Source organism: Mycena indigotica (assembly GCF_014461135.1).
Source record: "Mycena indigotica strain 171206Taipei chromosome Unknown Mind.scaff0004, whole genome shotgun sequence".
NCBI lineage: Eukaryota > Fungi > Basidiomycota > Agaricomycetes > Agaricales > Mycenaceae > Mycena > Mycena indigotica.
In genome coordinates, this window is record NW_023503003.1 from 4,659,706 (window position 1) to 4,682,892 (window position 23,187).

General features: G+C 51.7%; 7 protein-coding genes across 7 annotated transcripts; 4 read left to right on the plus strand and 3 right to left on the minus strand.

Moving 5' to 3' along the window:
- Positions 1-3,588: 3,588 nt before the first annotated feature.
- On the plus strand, positions 3,589-5,770 carry MIND_00529300 (TPR-REGION domain-containing protein; the record flags this gene model as incomplete). The annotated part of the gene is made up of 11 exons (XM_037362080.1): positions 3,589-3,677; positions 3,731-3,829; positions 3,877-3,967; positions 4,020-4,265; positions 4,320-4,422; positions 4,476-4,568; positions 4,619-4,875; positions 4,927-4,998; positions 5,048-5,211; positions 5,256-5,416; positions 5,472-5,770. The coding sequence occupies 11 exons, from the start codon at positions 3,589-3,591 to the stop codon at positions 5,768-5,770; spliced, it is 1,674 nt and encodes a 557-aa protein (XP_037222372.1).
- A 106-nt stretch (positions 5,771-5,876) lies between these two features.
- MIND_00529400 (uncharacterized protein) lies at positions 5,877-8,285 on the minus strand (the record flags this gene model as incomplete). Its single annotated transcript, XM_037362081.1, has 4 exons — positions 5,877-6,036; positions 6,085-6,325; positions 6,375-8,088; positions 8,136-8,285. The coding sequence occupies 4 exons, from the start codon at positions 8,283-8,285 to the stop codon at positions 5,877-5,879; spliced, it is 2,265 nt and encodes a 754-aa protein (XP_037222373.1).
- A 68-nt stretch (positions 8,286-8,353) lies between these two features.
- On the plus strand, positions 8,354-10,480 carry MIND_00529500 (uncharacterized protein; the record flags this gene model as incomplete). The annotated part of the gene is made up of 11 exons (XM_037362082.1): positions 8,354-8,372; positions 8,423-8,610; positions 8,658-8,717; positions 8,769-9,047; positions 9,092-9,118; positions 9,167-9,368; positions 9,412-9,656; positions 9,705-9,776; positions 9,827-9,993; positions 10,040-10,155; positions 10,206-10,480. Exons 1-11 carry the CDS (start codon positions 8,360-8,362, stop codon positions 10,478-10,480), a joined length of 1,644 nt encoding a protein of 547 aa, XP_037222374.1. The 5' UTR covers positions 8,354-8,359.
- A 123-nt stretch (positions 10,481-10,603) lies between these two features.
- MIND_00529600 (TPR-REGION domain-containing protein) lies at positions 10,604-12,805 on the plus strand (the record flags this gene model as incomplete). The annotated part of the gene is made up of 13 exons (XM_037362083.1): positions 10,604-10,665; positions 10,716-10,805; positions 10,860-10,890; positions 10,938-10,997; positions 11,050-11,265; positions 11,313-11,339; positions 11,390-11,491; positions 11,549-11,636; positions 11,683-11,951; positions 12,000-12,087; positions 12,141-12,294; positions 12,346-12,473; positions 12,522-12,805. 13 exons carry the CDS (start codon positions 10,604-10,606, stop codon positions 12,803-12,805), a joined length of 1,599 nt encoding a protein of 532 aa, XP_037222375.1.
- Positions 12,806-14,656: 1,851 nt separating this feature from the next.
- On the plus strand, positions 14,657-16,063 carry MIND_00529700 (Chromatin modification-related protein; the record flags this gene model as incomplete). Its single annotated transcript, XM_037362084.1, has 3 exons — positions 14,657-15,288; positions 15,340-15,862; positions 15,914-16,063. Exons 1-3 carry the CDS (start codon positions 14,666-14,668, stop codon positions 16,061-16,063), a joined length of 1,296 nt encoding a protein of 431 aa, XP_037222376.1. The 5' UTR covers positions 14,657-14,665.
- A 235-nt stretch (positions 16,064-16,298) lies between these two features.
- MIND_00529800 (uncharacterized protein) lies at positions 16,299-16,961 on the minus strand (the record flags this gene model as incomplete). The annotated part of the gene is made up of 3 exons (XM_037362085.1): positions 16,642-16,961; positions 16,439-16,592; positions 16,299-16,394 (listed from the first exon to the last, which is right to left on the minus strand). Exons 1-3 carry the CDS (start codon positions 16,887-16,889, stop codon positions 16,299-16,301), a joined length of 498 nt encoding a protein of 165 aa, XP_037222377.1. The 5' UTR covers positions 16,890-16,961.
- A 4,821-nt stretch (positions 16,962-21,782) lies between these two features.
- Positions 21,783-22,859, minus strand: MIND_00529900 (ATP-dependent DNA helicase; the record flags this gene model as incomplete). The annotated part of the gene is made up of 4 exons (XM_037362086.1): positions 21,783-21,970; positions 22,027-22,071; positions 22,119-22,232; positions 22,496-22,859. The coding sequence occupies 4 exons, from the start codon at positions 22,857-22,859 to the stop codon at positions 21,783-21,785; spliced, it is 711 nt and encodes a 236-aa protein (XP_037222378.1).
- Between the last annotated feature and the right edge of the window lie 328 nt (positions 22,860-23,187).

A 23,187-nucleotide genomic window follows, 5' to 3' on the forward strand; every position in this document is an offset into this window, starting at 1 on the left:
CTCGAGAGTCGCTTTAAAGCAGGTAGGACCAAGTCAAACTACCTCCCGGGCACCCTGGCGCCGCAGTCGTTGCCTCGTGCCACCGAGTTTTCTATCCAGGCTGCTTGGTGGGCAAGACAACGATGTGTGCGCGAGATGGCGGGGTCTCTCTTGAGAGAAGTCGAGACTACATAGGGATGTGGGCTCAAGGTCTGTGTAGCGCAGGCTTGATCAGCGGTGGTCGAGTGGCCAGACTAGAGGGTGTCGATAAACATTGCCGTCAGAAGTGGTCGAAGTAGCTGCAAGTGGTGGCTCGAAGTAGTCGTGTCCCTCAAGACCAAGAAGGTGGTGGTAAGAGAGAGAAAGCAGGAGTGGCCTCGTCACACAGCGGGCAGTCACATTTCAAGCTGTTTCCGGTCTGAGACCTGGACTCGGCAAGGCTTCACCTAATTGTTTTTATTTTGCTTTACTTGACTTTGATTCGAGATTGCACTAGATTCAGCAGTTTGGAAGGCGCAACGCCATTGGCAATTGGCAACACGTAAAAAAATGGCAACACGTGAGCGCGACTCAGAGAAGTCACACTGTGACTGCGACGTCGACCTCTTCTCTTCCAGTCCTTCGTTGAAACGATCTCTCTCTCTCTCCAACAGGCTTGCGTAAACGAAAAAAGGAACCTCAGAAAGCCGTCTCAAATCACATACCAGTTCATATCAGTATCAATACTCTCAGTACCCTTTGCCGTTTGTCTTCTCGTCCATACATCGCATTATATTTCCTTTTCTTTGCCGCCATCAAGCATTCCGCGTGGCCATGAGCTCCCTGTCTACGCGTGCGGCGAACGAGACCCAAACAGGCACGTGTCTCCCTTTCTGCCGATGTAAAGCTTCTCAGTGCTCACCTTTGCCGCTCTAGCTGCTGACGCTTACCCCACCAACTTTAAGCCCAACTTCAAGCACGATTACAGTGTCACGGTCAACAAGCCCATGTCTGTCGTCTTTCCTGTCCTAGGGACAGAACAAGGCCTCAAGGAGACGATCCTTCTCTCGAAGATCGCGTCCAAATTCTCTGCAGGAAACCTCGATGTTGTTGAAGCCGACGGAGACATTGAGAAGGCCTTTGCGCGCACGCTTCCATCAAGCCCCGCAGGACAGGGTTTCCAGCGCCGACCTTTCTCTTACACAGAGACGATCCAAATAATTCCCGGTCTCTCCTTCAGCAACGTCGTGGTCAACCTCACTGGAACCTTCACGTGGGACCCGGAACGTCATGTCGCTCTCTACGAGACTACATCTAGTGTGTCCTGCATCTGATCCTGCTTCTTGTCGTGTTCACTCACATCTGTGCAGACTCCAAGGTCACCGTCCGCAAAACGCGCATCTTCACTGAGGCCGACGGCAAGACAACTGTGACGGAGCACATCGATGGTCAATGTTCCCCCCTCCAACAGCCAATTGTCCAGGTCGCCGCTGCATCGGCACACAAGAAACATATGGACCTCTACCATACGCTGTTCGAGTGACCAGTCTCGCTTGTTATTTTGCCAATAATACCTCAACTACATTAATGTCGTATCTTGTTGAAGCGTCAATGGTTGGCCGAAGCGAGTGAAACTTCGAAGTTCACCACTGCAATGCGCTGATTGTCCAAACATACCACGATATGTGCAATCAAAGGCGAACGAAAAACTGCTTTCTAAGCACCAGTAAATGACTTCGAACCAAGTCCACCCGTTCACACAAAAGAATAAGCATCGGAGATTGCAATTGCATTATGCACTAGTACTGCTACATCCACATTGACAATAATAGTCGTCTGCTGCCGAATGTCCCTAACTGCCCGTGCCCACCAGTCTTACGATCTTCGACTCGGATACTGCGTCAACTCGACGGAACAGCCGAGGGGCGCGCATAATGTCTTGCGAGAGCCAGGAATTCAACCAACTGTGGGCGAGAACTCGACTAGGCTTCCCCGCTCAATCCTGCGCAAGCAACCCCCGGACCGGTCTGGAATTGATCCGGCTTACGCATTGTCTTGCCCGAGATCTTTCTTGAGGATAAGACGCGCTTGAGGTCGGGGTGTCGGAACGGGCAGCAGGAGGAGGCGTGGACAGCGACGTGCAATGGATCTGTGAGTAGGTCAGCCAGCATCCCATAACTCGTGATGGACAGAACAAAGAAAAGAAGAAGAAATAGTAGGTGGTGTCGTTATTACCCTCCGTCCCCACACCCGATATATATTTTTTCTTTTTTTTTTGTGTTTCCCTTACGGAGCCCCGCCCGCGCGTAGCGTTGGATTCTCACACGGTCACTGCGCACAGGCCGATCCGAAACCGTAGCAATACGCGCTAAAGCAGTCGGGCTCTTGTCGATTCAGGCGCCTGGGGCAGATCGCTTTCGTGACGCGGATAGAGGATAAAGACACATTGAAGACCAAGAACCGACTTCTCGTATGAGATGAGTCAGCCGGTCTTCGTGTTTACTCCAGAGCCATAGTGCGCACTACTGACGTCCACCACAGGTTTCGGTTCAGCTTGATGCACACGTGTTTGATAGATGATGATGGTGTGGGGACGTGGGAGGGTGTTTGTGGGTGCGTGTGTTTGCGTGGAGAAATGGGTGGATAGCTGGCTGCCTACTCACATCGTAGAGGAACGCTGAGTGGTCGTTAGTATCTGTGAGAATGACAGCCCGAGGACACGTACCATGGCCATGAACTTGAGGGCGATGTGGTTGATGTTGTAGCCTGTTAGTGGGGAGGCATCTGCAAGCTAGTGAGGTCTTGATCAACGTTGATGACAGCGACAGAACATACGATGGAGACGACGACAAACGTCGTGGTCAGGTCAACGATGACCATGAGCAAGCTCAAGTCGAAGACAAGAGCAGAAGCATAGCTCAAGGTAGAGCAGCGAGGTAGAGCGAGGAGGATGAAGGTCGAAGGCAAGAGTGCTGAAGGAGGGAATCGTTCGAGGGCTGGCTTTTATACACCAAACAAGCGCCCATTGCCCCGATATATCATTCTGCGCTGACAAAAGAACGAACTGTCTAGAACAAGGGCAGCTGTTCATGTGGTCACTTGTGTGTGGACGCGTGTGTGGACGAGCATCGAGCACCCATTCAAAAGGCTGTTGAGCCCCAAAACAAGACAGAAGGTGATGGTTCGCGTCCACAGACTTATTGATGAGCTGCTTGTGATTGGGGGGAGCGTTCATGAAAAACGGCGTCTAGCTGATTATCTCCAGAAACGGGGGAATATTTTTGGGGCCCTCCGACTCAAAAGGAAAGCACAAGGGACGGAAAGCGGATAGGGCAGACCGAAAGCGTTATTAGTAGAAGCACTACAAGCTTGCCAAGGACGAAATAATCGCTGCCGAGGATAGGGAGATTGCCTGCACGGGCTTCAAGCTTGAGGTTGAGGAAGGGATTGCCAGCCATCATGATGATCATGATCTCAGGAAAACCGCCGGCTCTGTCTTGATAACATTCAACGACTAGCTGCTGGACAATAGTTCTCGGCTACTGGCCCTCCTCTTGCATGATTTTTTAACGCTTCATTCCCCTGGTGCACGAATTCGTTTGGCAAAGCCCCTCCTTTCCTCCCACCATCATGGACGAATTGCAATTGCATGTCGACACCGTCAACACCTTGAAACTCGAAGGCAACGACCTTTATAAGAAACAGGACTTCACTGCGGCGTAACCACGATACTTTCAAGTGGTGCGGGCGACCGCTCACCGTCGAATTCTAGGTCCCAAAAATATACAGAAGCGATAAACGCGTGCAAGGACAACAAGACTTTGGCTATTTTGCACAGCAACCGCGCTGCAGTGTCTACAAAACTGAATGAGTACACACAAAATCCCTTGGTTGCGCTGCAGTGACCTTCTCTTGCAGCTACCTGCATGCCATAATCGACGGCCAAACAGCCACGAAAGCCGACCCAGACTACATGAAGGGGTACATTCGTACGGGTACCGCAGCTAGCGTACGCTATCGCGACTATTTTTCCTATCCTTGTGCAAATAAACAAATCACAGGCAGTTGGAATGTGGGATGTGTCGCTTCGCTCGTGGAGGATGGCCTTGGGGCTAATTACCGACTCTGACCCACTGCTGAAAGTTATGTGTAAGGCCCATATCGATGCGGCAGAGGCAGCCCAAACGAAGCGTCAGAAGGAAATCTCGCGTGTCACCTACAAGCCTGGCTCTCGAGCAGGACAAGTTATGCCATGGGTGCGGGCCAAGAGGTTGTGGGAGCAAAACCGATTGCCGTTGCAGAGCAGTGTGGGTTGCAATCGCCTTCAAGTTCCTGCCTTCCACTGTTCTGACAGGTCGTAGGGAAACGTCATTCTCCGAGCAACCGTGGCGTTTGAAGCAGCATTAACGGATTTGAAGCGGCTAAACATGAAAGGTCGCATGATCATTTCTGCAGAAAAAAAAGGTGGTTCAACCGAACGCTCCCTTTACATGAGTGATTATTTATATTTCAGGCAGTCTTGGAGAAGCTAACCAACGCGGTCTTGTGCGATCAACGGGTCTTTCATGTTGAAGATGGTTCCAATTTCTTTCGCAATATGCAACAGCAGAGTATGTCCTGGTACTAATGTCCATACGAAAATACTGAAACACCTTTCCAGTCATCGCGGAAATGACAGGATTTAATGGCTGGCCGGATAGCACACCTGTAGAGCTGATGAAACAGATCCCCAAAAGGTTACGCGCGTCTGATTGGGATACGGTTCGCCCTGCGGTGGCCATAACTATTCGAGCCTGGATTTGGCGGGCATATATGGAAGCCAACATGGGCGGGGCGGGCACGGCAGACCAGTTCTATAAGTGGGTCATTGACATGCTTGAATGGGGACTCCGTACTTATGCTAATGTCCCGACCGAAGTAAGTGCGCCTGTTGGATAGAATTGACTTCATTTAATTTGATCTCCACAGGACCGCGGGGCCATTTTCGCGACAACATTTCTACGGGCTGTTCGTAACCTCCGACTCGACAATTTAATCGGAGTTGAGCCGGTCTCGTTTTTCTGTAATCGTACTTACCGACTGTTCCAAGCTGTACGGCGACAAAGGCGCCAAGTGCAGCTACACTCTCGACGACATCGTCGAGCTCGCACGTGATCTCAAAAGCGAGACAGAAGCCAGCGAAGGAGAGATGCCGTCTGAAGGCAAGGGCTTTTTCGACGCCTTTTGGACCTACCCCTTGGCCAGCGCCATCTCGTAAAGTCCTGTCGGTGCACTGTCCAAAAACTAACACCACACAGTGTAATAGGCTGGTACCATATGGAGCGTGGCCACGAACACGTCTCGCGCGCAGAAAGAGCGAAGAATCAAGATACCGGGCTGGCTATCTTCGAAGATGCAGTCACGGAGTACACCCAGTCGGCGCAGTGGTACATTCAAGCAGCCGAGACATACCCTCCAGGTTTGCTCTCTTTCCTTTCCTTGCCATTCACCCTGTTGTGAACACTCTGATACAGACGACGAATATCACCCATATCTTTTGGCTGTAGCATTAGAGGCGTACTGGCGAGGTCACGCCCCGCTCCGTATTACTATTCCGCTTGCGCGGCGGGTCCAGGAGGCAACGCCCAAGGCAATGGAAATCTGGGAAGCCACAATGAACTCAGAGAAGTCACGATCACAGCTGGAGCAAGTCGACCAATTCCTGAAGCGGTGCGATGCGGAAATAGCCAAGGGCAAGTGGACGTTGGACGACTCATTTGGAGGCGGTTATGAGCTGCGCCCAAAGACTTGGAAGATGAGGCAGAAGGAGTAGTTTATGTAATCCATTGAAACAACATTCCGAAAGCAAATGACAAGCGTTAGATACACATACAAAAATCATGAACAAGAGGTCATCATCGTTGAGGAATCAAGATTAATCAATACTCTTCCTCTCCGATACGATCCTTCTTGTCGCCATCAGTCGTACCCTCGACGGCCTCTGGTGGAGCGTCACCTGACTCTGATTCCGCCATGACAGGGATCAAAACGAAAATTACGTTCGGGCGAGATGTGTCTTCGTTCCAGTTCATTCCGTTCCTAAACCGCGTCAGCCAAAAAGCTTAGCTCGCATTTAGTGCAACTTACTCTGTTAGGGCGGAAAGCAATTGCGTTTTTACAAGTCTGCCCTTGATGGACTGTTCCATCGTAACTTTGAGAGCACCGCGGTTTGGTGAGTCATGTGCGAGATCTTCTGGTCGTGTCCCCGCCGGTGGAACGGGCGTAAGAAGTAGCTGGCCCAAACGAGTTTCTGTTTGTCTGACAGCCTCTTCAGGTGTCAGTCCCGTTGTATTGAACTCGTAGAGCGATGCAGTTGGTGGGTTATACGCTGTTGGCAGTCAGCTTCGAGTCCATTTCGGGTCAAATAACAAACAGACCTCCTACGAACGCACCCTCTGCTTTGGCATTCAACTCCGCGAGCTCCTTCTCTGCACGATCAATCTCGATTTTCGCCAGCATCGCTGCGCTCAATGACTCAGCTGTCCGTTCAGACAGTGAGGTCTTGCGTTTGCGACCAAGAGAAGCAATGCGTGCATTCAATTCGAGAGCCTCCTTTCTAAGAGAGAGGGCATGTCGGACAGATGCCGCTGGGGAAGGAGGCACTGACGGTGTGCTTGGCTGAGCTTCTTCGCTGACTTCAGGCTTAGCATCAGGCTCAGGCTCAGCATCAGAACTCTTGGGGAGGTCCTCGCCATAGATGTCTTCGAATGAGGGTGGGGGTGTTCGTGTGGGTTCATCTGTTGTGGGTGGTGGCGGCGGAGATTCAGTCGGAGGTTCTTCATTCGTTTCTGGTGGTACAGGGGTTGGCTCGCTTTCGTCTGTAGGTTCATCAGAAGTTGGAGGATGAGGGTCAACTTCAGGTGATGGTTCCACAATAGGTTCAGGCTCAGGCATGGAGCTAGTGATATCTCCCGCTACTTCGGCCTCTGGAACGGAATCAGAACTTGTCGCGTCTGGTGGTGAAGTTTCGCTGGTTAGAGGTGGAAGAGGGGCTATTGTTGATGGGGCGTTGACACTTGTTGCATCGCTACCGTCGTCTTGCGGGGGGGATGAAGGCTCAGGAGCATCATCTTTCGGCGGCACAGGTGGCGCTTCTGCTTCTTCCACGCTGACTGTCTCCCATTCATCCAGCAATTCCTGGTCAGGAATCTGTGGTATCCATGGTGAAGGAGGCACTTCCAATACCTCTTCGCCCATATCTTCACCCTCTTGAGAACTCTCCCAATCTCGGAAAGTGTCGGATGGGGTTGGAGGTAGGACAACAGGGATCTGTTTAGGTGTCGTCTCTTCTATAATGGGGAAGCTCTTGACATGGACCAACACTTGCTCTTCTTCTTCATCCTCTTCCATATCCGACGGTATTTCAAGTGGGTTGGAAGCTGATGGATCATCGGAATACTCTAGGGAGTAGGTGGGAGAAGACGACCGCGATGTCTGTGACGAGGAAACTGTGAGCGAGTCTTCCGATGGGTTGGCCGGAATGAACTGGGAGATTGTGATGTGCGAGGACGCTTGTGAAGGAAATACTGATTCTGAGACGAAACCCGATTCTGAGCGAAACACAGAACCCGAAAGTGTGCTAGCCCGGTCAAATCCGACTCTTGAGCCACCATCTGTGTCTGTCTCTGACCAGCCCGACCCTGGCAATGTCCCGGGAATCGATGAGCGCCGTCGTCGATTTGGTAAGCGGGTAGGCGGATAGGACCGGGTGGCAGGGGAGGTGGGGGCAATAGATTCGGTGGCAAGAGTTGAGAGTGGGGCGGCAGTGGTGACCACCGTTGAGCCAACAACACTGCTGACATCTGACGAGGCAGAGCCAGACGCGATCGTAGGCACGGTCACGAATCTGACTGTAGCCGTTCTTCGTTTGCGCGACAAAAGGCGGGTCGTCCAATACAACTCCCTCCGTAGTCGACTCCATCGCTTCTTGAGTCCATAGCCAACCCAAACCGCCGGCGCCACGTCTGCTATAACGCTCCCCAGGGTCGTCCATAGAAGGACAATCATCAACCGAAAGATGCTGGCGGTGACAATGAAATCCACAAATAGCCTCACTCCCAAGGCCAGGTAGGGGTCCGAGGAGGTTGGTACCTATAGCGCCAAGTTAGAAATTGTCTTTCAGACTTGCTACGACGCACCTTCTTCACATAATGTAGAACCACAATGCCTTCCCAAAGTCCAATGAGCGTTCCATACAGCTTGACGTTATGGAAGGTCGCTGCGTCGACTACGACTCGGAGCAAAAGTCCAGTGCAGATTGAATAGACGCCATCCATCGCAGCGGACATGGTTTGGGGTGAACGAGCAAAAACGTGTTGTTGATCATCTGATCTCTCATCAATTCGAGTTGCTTTTGTCCATCATGGCAAATGTAGGTACGAGGCCGGTGGGCTCTGGGACTCTGTTGCAATCCGTCATCTTCTAGAGCGACTCAAAAGCGAAGGAAATGAACTTATAGGCAATGCAAAATACGCAGAAGCATACCAGAAATATTCAGATGCAATCGCGGCGAAGCCCCAGAAGAAGTCAACTCTCTCTATCTTATATGCCAATCGGTCGACCTGTTCTTTCTGCTTGGCTAACTACCTCGATGCTGTCAACGACGCAAACCAGGTCATTCAAGCCCTCTTGTGACAGCAGCAATCTAATACATTCGTCAGGCAACGGTTATTGACCCTACGTACATCAAGGGCTACCTTCGCCTAGCCGCTGCAGCATTTGTGAGTCCACCTCTCCTCAGAAATTCTTTCCCTCTCTGATAGTACACTTAGGAGCTTGGACATCTGAACAGGGCACTAACAACATGGAAAAAAGGTTTATCCTGCCTAGAAAATGCAAAGTCACGGTCGACCGTCTCTTCCGACATCTATAAAATCCAAAAGCTCGCTTTTGACACTGGTCTTGCGAAAACCGAAGAAGCATTGAGGAAGAAACCAAGTCTCGACACCTCCATACACATCGGCGCAAGCTTGATGGGTGATGTTCCGACTGTCCGCGCACTTAAATTGTTCCGGGGGAATCAACTGAAGAAGAGCCCAATACCGAGCAGCGTGAGTGTCCTTATCGTCTCTTAAATCATCTCAATAATGGATAGGCTTTCCTACTTCTTCGAGCGTCTGAGGTGCGAGTTTCAGCCTTGCCAGATCTGTCTCAGGCTCAATACTGTTAGTTCTTCGAAGCGACTCTGATACGTCTCCAGAGTGTCACTACTCGCCCAGAGCCTGGAGTACAAGGCTTTCTTGCACAAATACGCCAATGTGCTCACTCTCGCCTCCAGGTTATCGCAGGAATAGCCTCCTCTATTCTCTGCGATGCAAGAGCGCTGGTGATGGGACCGGACCTTACTTTCTTTCAACAGCTCCAGGTCCAAAGTAAACTCGTGTCATGTTTGTCTCGTTTGCTGATATCTCAAAGTGCAATTTGAGGAACAGCATTTCAAGTCTTTTGGAGCGGCACAAGTTGAAAATGTCAAAGCAGAGGTTCAACGGCGGCTGAAGAACTCTACATGGGATGTAGTCTACCAGGCTATCGCAGCCAGTGTCCGTAACTGGATAGTTGCTGCGTTTCTGGACGTCAAGACGGGGAAGGAACTGAGTGCGGTTGAACAGACAAAATGCGCGGTTCAAGTACTGGAATGGGGTGCGGAGCAATCCAACACGGTGTGGAGTTTTCTTCATACTCAAGAGCACATTTTTATTGGACTGCAGTCTGACTTCGAAATATTCAAGCCCACCTTCATCCGTTCCGTTCGGCGTCTGCATCTCTTCAATGCCATGAGCGTAAGGCTCCATCTCACTGAACATGTATATATAAAACTCACGATCGTCAGGCATATATGCAAGGACGTGGCTATTATTCTTTGGAAGGGATCAAAGCAATGGCCCGCGACTTAAAAGAGGAAACAGAAACGAGCATTCCGCAACCCTCGGACCTGAAAGAAGTCAACCCAGGGTCTTTCGCGGCATTCCACGTCTATCCCATCGCTGAAGCATATGCGTAAGCTCCTAGGCGCTGAGAGTAATTACTTCCCAACTGTAAACAGCGCCATCGCCTGGGCCCATCGTTGTGTCGCGCAACATGCGACAGGCGAAAAGGCATCCAAAGAGTTTTTGATATCGTCCAGATTCTACATCAAGGCGGCGGACGCCTATCCGGAAGGTATGTAGCCTACCCACTTCCGTCATGTTTTCTTTGCTAAACTTTAGAAGACGAGGAAGAAAGACCGTTTCTGCTCTACACTGCTGCAGAGAACATGTGGAAGGCCAAGTCGCCATTGCGTGTCACCCTTCCTGTCTGTCGCCGCATCAGAGAATCTTTGGCAGACTCCGATGTCATCTGGGGTGGGTCTGGGGCCAGGCTCGGGGTCACTGCCGATCGTGCTGCTCGTTGTCAGAGGGCCATTACATTCATGCAGGACTGCGAACAGAAAATTGCTGCAGGAGTGTTAACTCTGGACGATTTAAAAATACCTGCCTTCATCTGAGGTAGAGAAGTCGATTAGAACATGTTGCATCGAGCTGTAGTACTAGTTGGTGTTTGCTGGGTTGTAGGTCGTATGATCGCACGTGACGCGCCAAATTTTGTAACCTTTGTGTGTTTGCCCCTCATGGCGGACGTCCTCAAGGCGGCCGCTGATGCTCTCCACCGACAAGGGAACTATGCCCAAGCGTAAGACTGACCTTTCGATGACAGGGTTACACTTTTCACCTCCGCAACAGCCATTGGAAGTACAGCGAGGCCATCGCGCAAACCCCGAACAATGCCATCTTATACGCCAACCGTGCGGCCACCTCTCTGAAGCTCGCAGAGTAATATTGCTGCCATCCTGACCCTGCGTAAACGTTTTTTTGATCCATTCGCAGCTATTTGGGTGCTCTGGATGATGCTTCAGAGGTGCTCTGTCTCCCTCGTAGCTTGCTGTGGACGAACGACCGTTACAGGCAACCGCTATTGACCCTTTGTACATAAGAGGATGGTCGCGGATCGCCTCTGCCGCCGAGGTTCTTCGATCTTTCTTGGTTGAAAACGAGACGGTTGAAATTCCTTCATTAGAAATTACACTATTGGGAAACCGCCCGTAGCGCGTACATGAAGGCCCTGTCCTGTCTGGGCACCGAAACGTCCTCCCTGCATCAGCAGGTGTTCAGACGTGAATTGGAGAGCGGCCTCGCCAGTGCGACCGCCAATCAGAACGCCAACTTGCCTTGGGACCGTGCTGTTGTTTTGAACGATCAAAACCTGCTCAAGAGGGGTACACTCCCAAGCAGCGTGAGTGCACAACCTGATGGAGCACTCTGCTCTTATTACGTTCCAAGGGATGGGTCATTGCTGTTGCTGCCATGGTAATGCTCTGCTCGTCAATACTAGTAGGCATGTCTAAAACATGTGCCAGTGGTTTGAACGAGGGTATAAACCAGTTCAACAGCTGGCAACTAACCCCCGCTTTGCGATAGCGCTTCCGGGCATGGCAATCTGGTTCGAAACTATTAATCGGGTATTTTACGATTGCCTCGTGCAACAAAACTCACTAGTACTCACCCGTCATTGTCAGGCGCTCGAGGGCCTTACGACTGGCCTACTCAACGACAAGCGGGCGTTCAAGGTCGACCCAGGCTTCATTGACAAGATGGAGTACCAAAGTATGCTTCATTGCCCGCTTAACTAGATAATATAAATTTTTGCCAGTGAATATGGAAACTTGGAACACACACGCGTGGACGACGATCAACCTCAACCGCATCAAAACCGAGTTCGTGCAACGATTGGGGCCGGAGCAAACACCCAATGACTGGAACCCTGTTCGACGGGCGCTCGCCGTGACGGTCCGCATCTGGATTTTCAAAGGCTTCATTGCGACGAAGAGAGGCGACCACGCTAAGGCCGTGCAACACTACAAGCGAACGGTCGAAATCCTCCAATGGGGAGCAGCAAAGTATCCACATGTGCATCGAGATGTGAGTTATTGAGACAACACGGTCGACTTTATCTTACTCCTGTCGCAGGACCGCGGGGCCCACTTTGAAGCGAGCTTCATTCGCGGGGTCCAGCGTCTATATATTCCAGCAGTGATTGCGGTAATTCATAGCTCACGTGATTTATTTTGCTTTTCGAGTTCACAATTGCGCCTAGCTGCACTTGAAAAGAGGGCAGCGCACCTGGTCGCACCCTAGAAGACATTGAGAAGCTCGCGCGCGACCTCAAGTCCGACACTGAAACGTGCGCGCCGTTTCCGAATATCGAGGCAGAACCAGGTTTTTACGCGCCATTCTGGATATACCCCATCGCAGAGGGTCTTTGGTTTGTCGAGTGGTGGTGTTTTTGCCATTCAAGTAACTAATAAACGTTCAGTTATGTTGGCTGGGTCCACAAACAGCAAGGAATCCGCCACAAGCGGAACAAGGCTGCTTCTGAAGCGTCGAAAGAGTGGTCCAAGGCTGCCAAATTCTACACACAAGCGGCGAAGGCATACCCTGAGGGTGACTTTTACCGAAAGCCCGCGAATCCATGTATTAATTATGTGATAGACGAGGAAGAGCGTCCGTTCTTACTTTTCGCTGCCTTTGAATGCCTCTGTTGGACTGGCGCTCCGCTCCGAAAAACACTCCCTTTGTGCCGCCAAATTCGTGACTCGATGCAGGCGGCGGATGTAGTCTGGGATGGGGCTCGTCTGAGCATGGCGGCTGAACAACGAGCGGCTAACTGTCGTCGGGCTATCGCATTCCTTGCAGACAACGAGAAGAAACTCGCCGATAAGCAGCTCACGCTAGAAGACAAGTCGATGCCGACATTTTTGAATGAGGAATGGTAAGCAGTTTTGCCATAAATATTGTAGCATATACACACTCGACTGTATCTTTTGTTGTACATATATTTCATCTTGGTTCTAATGCAGGGGCCGTGCAAGAAAGACTCGGAGCCGAGATGGTAAGTAAAAATTTGGCGGTAGTTTCAATTGTGGGAGAAGCAGTGAGGCACGGATTGCATCCGCTTTGATGGCATCAAAACGCTCGCCGTCCAATCTAATCTCCCACCGTTGAGTAGTCGATCATCTCCGAATTCTCGTGTATTTGAATTCTTTCGTACACAGCTTGCCATGGCCCAAGCTCATCAAGTTTTATTCGGCCCACGCTGCGAAGAAATCAGAGCCATAATCTCTGCAACTCGTTCGCAGTGGAGATTATGTCGCTCTTCCTCAATTTCTTTCTGTCGCCGGCCTCAGCAAGCCAACAAGAGGCGAATGAAACGGTCACCAGAATCGATAGGTGGATCGTCTTGACTTCCTTTCGACATGTGTGCAGTTGTCGGGAAAGAGTGCTGAATATATGCAGGTGTTCTGAGATGGAGTGGTTTAAGCCGTGCTTCTGCAGTACGCGAGAGCGAAGATGGGAGTGTTCCCTCTCTATCCTAGCTGAATAAGAAAGGCCGCCTTGTCTGAATAGCAGCAATTACCTCGACAAGCGCAGTTGAATATTCAGTCGAATAGAGCGCTGACGCAACAGGTGCTCCTCTTGGGCCTCGCGGAAGGTCTCCCGCGTCTGCCGAATAGCATTCTCGAGACGACCAAGCCGGGAATGGGGGAGAAACGGGCGCATGAGCAGGACGGTCACGGGAACCACGATTGTGCCAATAATCAAAGCGAAATAATGGATGTTGTTGTCGATACACGACATCGAGGCAGAGAGAGCGGAGTCCAAGGCGAGCGGGGACATGACCTTGTGGATAGGCCCTCGGTGACGAAGCCCGGGCCCTTATAACACATGGTTGTGTCTATTTTAACGCAATCCACAAGGTCAACTCCGCGCGCAATGATAAAGGCAACAGCAAGTCGATCAGCTGGCGTAACGACGGCGCCATCTCAGTTGGCGGAACTGCGTTGACAGCTCAGTCGCGCCGGGGCTAAGTCGGGAACTTGAACAATCAATCACAGAGGAAGAGAAGTCACCTCTCTCTTTTTTTCAAGGCGAGGTCGTGTTGATTCGCGCGGCCTGTTCAAGTTCACCGTCGATAAGTTGAATTTGTTACTGCGAACAAGGCTTGCGCGAGCGCACTCAGAGCAAGGAACGTTAAGTCTTGTCATCTGAATTGGCCGCGGCGTGCAGTCGAAGGCTTATCTTGCGCAGCGAGTCGTATGGAAAGGCGGAAGATTGCAGTCGGCCGCCCCACGATCGGGTGTTGCTGTCTCTTCCGATGTTCGGACATATAGATTGATAGATACACTTGCGGTATAGAACAAAGAATGAGCCAGAATATGTCATATTTCGTCCCTCGCGGGTAAGAGGTTGTTGATCTTGACAAGCTGTTGTTCGAACTTTGGAGAACCGTACTTGAGTCCTCCTTTCGTGGAGCAATTTCTTCTCGTGTTTGGTTGTTTTTTGTTCGCCGGGGTACTTTGGCGCTAGGATCTTCACGCTTCTTCACGTCCTTCGGTTTCAAGTTGGTTTTGCAACGCGTCGATGGTTGAGAAGGAAATTATTTGAGCTTCTGGTTTTCGGCCGGAGTCATCGGCCTTGTGTGCCACGGAGCAAGATGGGAATCCAAGAAATAGATAGACGCCCTTGGAGGGCCAATGGTGGTTCAGTCAAGAGGTGCGAAAAATTGATGATCATGATCCACAAAGCTGATCTCCGGCCCGGAAGTGACAGTCACGTTAGACGAGATTATCCTGGCCATGCCACCGCGCGTCGTCCCGCCCCCCGCCGCGCAAGCGGCTTCTCCTTCCCCCATCTACCCTCTTACTCTATTGCAAGAGTATGCCCAGACTCTTTCCGCCCTCCCCATCGAGCTTTCCCGCAACTTTGCCGACCTACGGGAGCTCGACGCTGTGCTGTCCGCCTCACAGACCACGCTCATAGAGAAAATCACGGCCCTGACGACGATGATCGAGAATGGGACCGGCCCGCACGAGCAGAGAATGTGGATGCTGGGCGAAATAGCGGAGGAGGCCACCCGACTTCGGCTGGGTGGGGAGGACAAAATACGAGTCGCTTGCACGGCAGCCGACAACCTGAGGGGGCACCACACGTACCTCAGACAGCTCGCGGAAAGCATCCCCGGGTTCGATGCAACGTCGTTGAATAGACACACCACCTACCCCCATGTCGCAACAAAACCGTTTATGCCCGCAACGGCCCTCGAATTCGGCAGACGGCGGAGAGGCGTGTTTTCTGCCCTGTCCAGCGCGGTCGATCCCAGTCCAGCCAAGCGGAAGCGCAATACAGGGCCCAGGGACGATGATTTCGACCACCGCTCACCAAGAAAGGGTGAGCGAGCACGGGGAGGAGCTCGAAAAAAGTGCGTTCATAACTTTTGTTTTACTCCTCTGTGGCTTATTTCATTGGGTAGAGTGGAACGTGCGGCATCACCAACAGAGTCCCTTGTTTCTGTCACTTCCCATCTCCCACCAAATGGCCGAATTCCTTCACGCGCAACCAATGGAGCGGGAAAGCGGTCTCGCCCCAGCGCCAACCGTGTTGGAAGCAACCAACCAGCCGAGTACTACGCAGACCAGCAGCAGCCGCAAGTCAATGGCAATGGATCACGTCGCGGCGACTTCAATGTCCCACCTACTGCCGGCCATCCTTCTCTTGCCTCTTACCAAAATGGGAACGGCAGCTCCTATGCGCAAATGAATGGAAATGGGACCCCTCCAGTGCAGGATTGGAATCCACCACATCCACAAACTCTCGAAGGGCCAGGAATTCCCCGGGCCATTTCCCACCAACCGCTACCGCCCGACAACAACGCGCCGCCAGACGGTACAGACGGGGACGGAGACAACGACGATGGCAAGGTCTACTGCGTCTGCCAACGCCAGAGCTTTGGAGAGATGATTGCGTGTGATGGACGGAACTGTCGATGGGAATGGGTGCGTAGCTGGTGCTCTTTTCTTTTCGCCTACATTGATTTTTTCTCTTAGTTCCATCTGGCGTGTATCGGTATGACCACGACCCCCGACGGAAGCTGGTTCTGCGATGACTGCAAGTCCAAGGGCGTCACGAACAGCAAGCGCTCGCAGAGGGGCGCTGGCGGGCGGAGAAAAGCTTCGGGGAGGGCAACGCGCGCATAGCCCGTGTTCTCCTCTTTGACCCCGGTTTATATGTTGTACGTGCCCTCATGATTTGGCTTGTGGGACAGCTACTCAACTTTGGTACCAGATAGCTTATTGGCTGTTTGTACTATTACCTTGTCGTCCATTAGTGGAATCAACCTTGTGGATTGGAAACACCCTCAGGCCACGAAAGCAAGTCGCACTCTCCAATATTCCTGAAATTACGATACAATCCATCCTCTTAACCCTAATGTCAATCACCAGACCGAAACCTTTCCGATGAAAGTACGGCCGCGAGTTCCTCGACGCGTTCACAATGAAGCCCGCGTCTCGCGTCTTCCATTTGTTTCTGGAGGCATATGAACGAGAAACTTGTCGACGGAAATGGCGTACCAAGATGAATAACTGGATTGTCTTGACCTCTCGTCTACATCTGCGGAGTTGACGCGCAAGATTGCTGAATATGAAGAGGTATTCGCGCGTTGAGCAATTAAGTCCATGTTCGTGGAGAACTCGAGAGCGAAGGTGCGACTCCTCTTTCTGCGCTCTGGCGAATGTCAGAATTGCTGATAACACTGTCAAGCGGAATATGATACCTCGACAGCCGCAGCTGGATATCCAACCTCGTAGCGCGATGGTGCAATAAATGCTCTTCCTGGGCTTTGTCGAAGATGTCCTTGGTTTCGCGAATGACACGCTCGAGGTCGTCCATGCAGATGTGGGGGAGCAATGGACGAATGAGACGGAGGACTGCGATGAGGGCGGCCAGGGCCAGGAGCGTGTACTGGAAGAGGCTGTTGTTGGTGCTGGTAGTGTCTGCTACGAATGGGAGGAGCCTGGCCATATCAGTTACTTGTACTGGTTGGGTCTCTTCATGCTTGAACGGCTTAAGTACATGTTTGGATTGAGGCTTGATTGACGCCCCGAAATGACGAGATCTCCCAGGAGATCCTGAAAGTTTCCCACGGAAGAGTCGGCGTTCCAATGGAAAATTCTGACGGGTCGTTGTGTTCTCACGGCGTCCCCGCAACGGTGCCGCGGATTCACCTTGCTTTGGCAAGGTCCCCCATCGTGTCTATCACCCATATAAGGAAGTCACTTTTACGCATCAATGATCAATCGCCGTCCTATGATTTTTTTCCCTCACTATTCCTCACTTGCCAGAAACAAATAAATGCAAACAACTTTGTATAGCCTCCTCCGTCTCACGTGTTCATCTCACCACGTCTCCTTAATCAGGTTATTACTGCTTATTCCGTCTGGTTTAGAATCTGTACGATTCGATGTACAACTGATTGTCCCTTTACGCGCGGTCTCCTACATAAAAATTAAATCCTGCTTTATGCCTCTCGCTTTCTACTTCCCCCCTCCCCCTTGTGTCTTATCCATATATGCCCTGCGTCCTGGCTCGCCGTCAGCCTGACTTTGCTTTCCACCTGAATTGAAGCTCTCACCTTTTCATCCTCTCCCGCTGCATCGTCTTTTGCGCTCAGTCTGTCTAGTCGTTCGTCCTCTATTCGAAGCTTTTCCAATGGGTGGGTCGTGAACAGTTTCGGGTCGAACCCTCGCAGCAACCGGATGTTTCCTCGTCCTCTGCTACGTGATAGTGCCATGTAGGCGTTAAAAGGTGTCAATTTCCCGGTGGGTGGATCCTCCAAGTCAATTATAACATACTCCAGCGTCTGTCCTTGTGACTTGTAGTCCGTGAATGCATATCCGGGCGTTAAAGCGTACTGCCTCCGCTTGATTGATTTCGTCTTGAACCGACCCGTCGCCGACGGTATCTGAAATGACATGATCGTTGGCACTATCGGGAGGACACCCTCTGGCAAGTCCGCGAAGGTTCCGAAAGTGCTCGCGTCTGGCTTGAACAGTATAACTGCTGCTGGGTATGTTAGCAGCGTTCGCCCTTGCTCGTCTTCCCTCAACGGCATTGGCTCTCGAGGGTCCAACTTCAAATCCACTATTGTCCCTCGTGTCCCGTTTGCAAGGTCCGCCTCTGTCGCTATGTTGAATAGCACCATCGCGCGCATACCAACAGATATTTCCACCCTCTCCTCCAGCTTACCTGTCTTCTTCATAGGTCGGCCCGCCACTATAAATCGCTCCTCTACTGTCAACCCCCCTTTTCTCCGTCGCGACCATGTCCTCCGCTGGTGAAATGAAAACACGATTGCCCGTTGTCCTCCCGTGTCTGCTTACACAGGCCGTGTTCCATCTCACTCTCGCACCGTGTCGGGGAGTTACTAACACTGCTGTGTTCCAAGGGCTAGTCGTGAAGTCGGGTACGTCACAACGCTCGTTTTCGAGTAAGAGGTGCTCAACTTCCTCGATATCATCCGCTGTACACGATCCAGTTCTAAGCCTCTTCAAAATGGCCATCCAGCCCGGGTCCCGCGTTCTCATTTGCCGCACCAACGTTATCACGGTGTCGAATTGCTCATATCGGTCGACTCCAAGCCGCCCGTCTTGCCGCCGGTCCTCCCTGTGGTACAGCGCCGCAGTAGGGTTGCCTGGAGGTGGGAATTGGTGAGGGTCACCGAATAGGATTACATTCACATCCCCAAATGCAATATCCGGCGTCGCCGCTACCGTCGTGTCCTTTCGTGTTGCCCATCACTTTGCATAGTTCTCGCAGGAACACTTTCGTCAGCATTGAGCTCTCGTCGATAATTAGATATCTTGTTGGCGTAATGTTCCTTATCCGCTTCTCCAGTGTTTCCTCACTGGGATTCTGCGACAATTTGATGTTGATGCCTGCCCAGCTGTGTATCGTTTGTCCCCCGATGAGACTCGCGGCAACGCCCGTCGTTGCTGTTTTTGGCAAGCATTTCTGGTACTCCTCTGGATTCGAATAGTTGTGAGATGGCGTTGATCAGCACTGTTTTCCCCGTCCCTCCTTCGCCTCTGACGATCATCAAAAGCTGTTTTGGCTTTCGACCCTCCATTTCGCCTCGTAGATGGTCAGCCACAATATCATGAGCCATCCTCTGTTCTTCGTTGAGTATGTCAAGGAGTGCGTGATGCTCCTCGGCGCGCTTCTCTAATGGGTTCCCAAGGTCCACCACATCTGCTTGTGTTCTGTTTACCATACCGACAACGTCTTCGCTCCCGGCACCATGCGGCTGTACCATGTGTCTGTTGTCCACTGTGGCGGTCCTCCTCGTTATGGCGCTCACCTCCTTCGCCCATCTCTCGTACTTCAAGCAGTCCTCTACGCTTGCCCTCTCGACGGGCGTGTACGTATGATTCACAGTTTCATCTTCCCTCTGGAACACCCCCACTCGATAAGCCACCTCCATCGCGTGTAGACCATAAGCACCTTCTCTAGAAGCATATCGATTTTGTCTTGCAGCTTCAACATCAGCCTCTGTCAGTGGACGTAGTGGATCCTCCCTCTCGTTGACGAACTCGTCTGCACGCTGGGCAAAGTGCTCTTCGCTCCCGCCCGCCCCCCCTCTCTGCTTCCTTCCTCTCTTTCGCGGCATCTGTACAGTCGTGATAGTACTGTATGTTTTCTATCATCTCGTTGACCTTGATGCCTGTGATTTGCAAGAATTCGTTGAGCGCCTCCTCATGGGTTGGGAGTGTTGCTCGCAAGTCTTGAAGCGTTCTCCACGGCTTGAATAATGCCAACACTTGAACTGCGTAGTATTCTCTGTTTGCGTCATCGCTTCTCGGAAGCCAGCGGCCCACCAGTTGCACTACCGTTTCAAGGTCAGCACCACGGACCACTCGGCAACCCTTGCGTTCAGATCCCGGGAGATATGGTACTCGCAGGCTGGCGGGTCGTCCAGGGCGGCGTCTCGGAACCTCCTCCTCATTTTCGTCACTTTCCTCCTCGTCGTCCGTGACTTGTGATTGGGGGATTTTCGTTCCCTGGTATGTGAACGTGTGAAAATCATACAGACTGTATGTCTCCAGTTCGTGTCCTCGTTCCGCGTACTCCTTCATCTGGTCTTTGAGGACCAGGCGGCCGTTTTCGAGCGACAATCTAGCGACAGGCTCCTATCTGCTTGTCAACAAAAATAAACCTTGTATAATTGTGGAAACCCTTACTGTCGGCTGTCTATCGCTGGTCAGACTACTGTGTATGTCGCTCTCTCACTCGGCCTATAAACTGATTAGCTACTTGGACTGAACACCGATCTGTACTTACTGTGGTATGGTCTCTATTCCCGGAAATGCTTGCCGAATAGTCCATGTTACCTCGTCCCAAAATATCCGCACAAAGTTGTGTGAGATAAAGCGGTCTCCCCATCCCATCAGATAACTCACAACCTCAGGCCCACTAAGCTCGTGTTGTCGGCTGAGAGTGTTTTGCGCAACGTTGAAGAAGTAGCTTGTTTTCATCACCGTGTCGTTTTTGCCGCGCGGTCAGCTTCTTGTGCATAGCAAGCCCGACTGCGAGAAGTGCCGATGCGTTCGCTGCCTGTATTTGTTTCTTGGCAATGTAGAGCGTGATATAGAACGTTATGTCTTTTGTTTCTCCACCGTTGGTGATGAGTTTCATGTCTTGATTGCAGCGCCCGAATTGCATGAGAGGCGGGTTCCACGCATTAAGCCGCGACCAGATCCGCTTCGGTCCCCACTCTCCGTTGGGCTCAACCCAAGCCTCTTCCGACGTCTTCCATGGTGCTCTTCGCTTACATTCCTGCCTTCCGTTTCGGGTTCGCATACAGGTCCTATCATAGCAATCGTGCGGTTGAGTTGCTCGCGCAATTCTTCTTTCACTTGCATCCCTTCTTTCCGCATAGCCAGGCAGTCGTGGATCCTCAGGTCGTGAGTATGCCACGTGACGCTCCTTCGGTGTGTTCCGTAGTTGCAGGTCGTTCTCGCTGATGTGCGCCTTGATGTTTCGCGCGATGAATGCTCTGACTCTCGCTCGAAATTCTTCCGTTTGCAACGCTGCTTTCATTGCTGACGCAGTCGGCCCGCCTTCCAACCAGAACAGACTGTGTAGGTGGAGTGACCCTCGTGCTTGTGCTTCGACCGTGCCTATATAGCCCTTGACAACGCCCAGCACACCTTCTTCACGAGCAATCCCTCCTCGCTGCGACACTCTTATTCCAAAGATCTCTTCAAGCGCTACATTCACCATAAAGTGGAAGAATTCCGCGGAAGCGAAGGGGTCGCTTGCAATATTCCTCAATCTGCTTTTGTACGTGGGACCAGCAGTTGCGCTGAACGCGCGTCGAGATCGATTTCCTGCCCTGCCAGGACTTGAGCGACAGGATCGCCACTGTCTGACAAATTAAGTGTCGCCCATATAGTTGGAGGATTGAACCGGACAGTCATGCCCCAGATTTGAGCCCTGATGGCTATACGACTCTCGTCTGTCCCTGAAACTTTTGACCGCCACCGCGGTGAGCTGGCGTCTCAAGCTCCGCACTACGGGGTTGGTTATGGATTTTCTCTGTGCTTCTTCCTCGCTTGCGCGAATGAGGTCGGTGGGGACAAGTAGCTGAAATGATGTTTGCATCGAGATAAAGGAGCTTCGCTTGATTTGTAAGCAGGCTGCTCTGCAAATCTGTCGCTTGGATATGACCCCGAAGGCGAGGAACATGAAGTATATGTCCTTTCGGAACCTCTTGTCGTGGTATTGCAATGCCCAGCGAACGTGTGTCTCGTATGGGACCCGCCCTTCTCGGTCGACCTCCAGCCCTCCCAAACCGTACGGGAATAGGAATGGGAACGCTCCCAGCAAGTGGTTCGGGTCTGTCGGTCCCCCATCAAATCAGTGCCCTTGCCCATCTGTTCGCGCGTACTCGTTGACAAACGCGCTTCCTTTCCGCACGCCGTATTCCCTCGCAGCAAAGGCCGGGACTATGTTTTCCGCCGCATGCGCAAAGAGGTCAGAGTCAGTGACTTCTTCTCCACCCGTGTCGATAACACCGCTAGCTTGAATGGGAAACACGTCAGGCTCTGTGGACATTTCAATTGCTTGATATGCTGCTGCCAACCACTCGCATGCTGCTTACCATAATCCGAATCTATATCTTCTCCATTGTTTTGCCCACGATTATCTGCCGTTATTCAGTGATATATCCCATGATGCGTTGTTTCGTAATACCTGGTAGATGCCCTGTGTATCGTTCTCTGTCATCGCCCATCCCTTCGTCATCGTCTTCATCACTAGAGGACTCATCCGCCGGGACATAGGAGGCGTGCTCTTGTCTGACTGCCCCTACATCATCAGAATATCTGACGTTGCTGGTTATCTCTTCGGGCACGTCATTTTCTGGTAGCTCGTCGAGTCTTTTCGTCAGATATGGTGATTTGCGAATATAATGGGTTGTTGTTTTTTGAGCCAGCGGAGGGCTTGCGCAACCCGATGGCGTTGCATGTGTACTAAATCCGGATAACTTGAAACTGGCCGGTCTTTTGCTCCAATGAAAGTGATTCCTATCGTCGCAGCTAGCACTGCTGCAGGGTTCGGGAACAGTTTACCGTCCACCATTTGGCTAATGCGGTCCGTGTTTAGCCTGTACGACGATACATTCCCTCTGAGTCCAGCTCCTGTAGTCTTTTCCTCGTCCCGTTTGCCGAGATGTCGAGGATATAGTTTGATGATATAGGCTGCAGGAAAGTAGATAGATACCAGGAGACGCTCGCTGAGAGTTAACACGGCGAGTTCTCTCGGTATGGCTCCAATCCACATATTGTTGGCGAGCGATAAAGGCGGTCGGTTGCCTTTAATAAGCTGTTGTCGACATTGACTACAGATGTACTCCTTCGTCTCGCCCGTCCGATGGAGTAGCATTCCATTGGTGAGTGTGTGTCTGGGATGTGGGTGTGTTGGCACAAGGAACATGGGATTAGGGATTTTGTCCACCGTCAATTCCACTAGGTCCGACATAAAGAGGCTGCGAGCACAGCTCATACAAACTCTTTTGCGCAAGCCCGAGTTACCCGTACGATCAATAGCTCTAAAGAGATGTTGGGTCTCGAACACTTGAGTGTTTAAACACAACATACCTCGCTATACAACCCTCAATTACGCTGTCGCTGACGCATCGTAAAAATGGTCCCTCCATAATATCTCTTGACACGTTCTCTTCCCTTGCCCACGGCGTTCTCGATGGCGGCGGTCCTTCCATCGCGCCGCTCACGATCTCGGGTTTTTGGCGCTTATTAGGCGT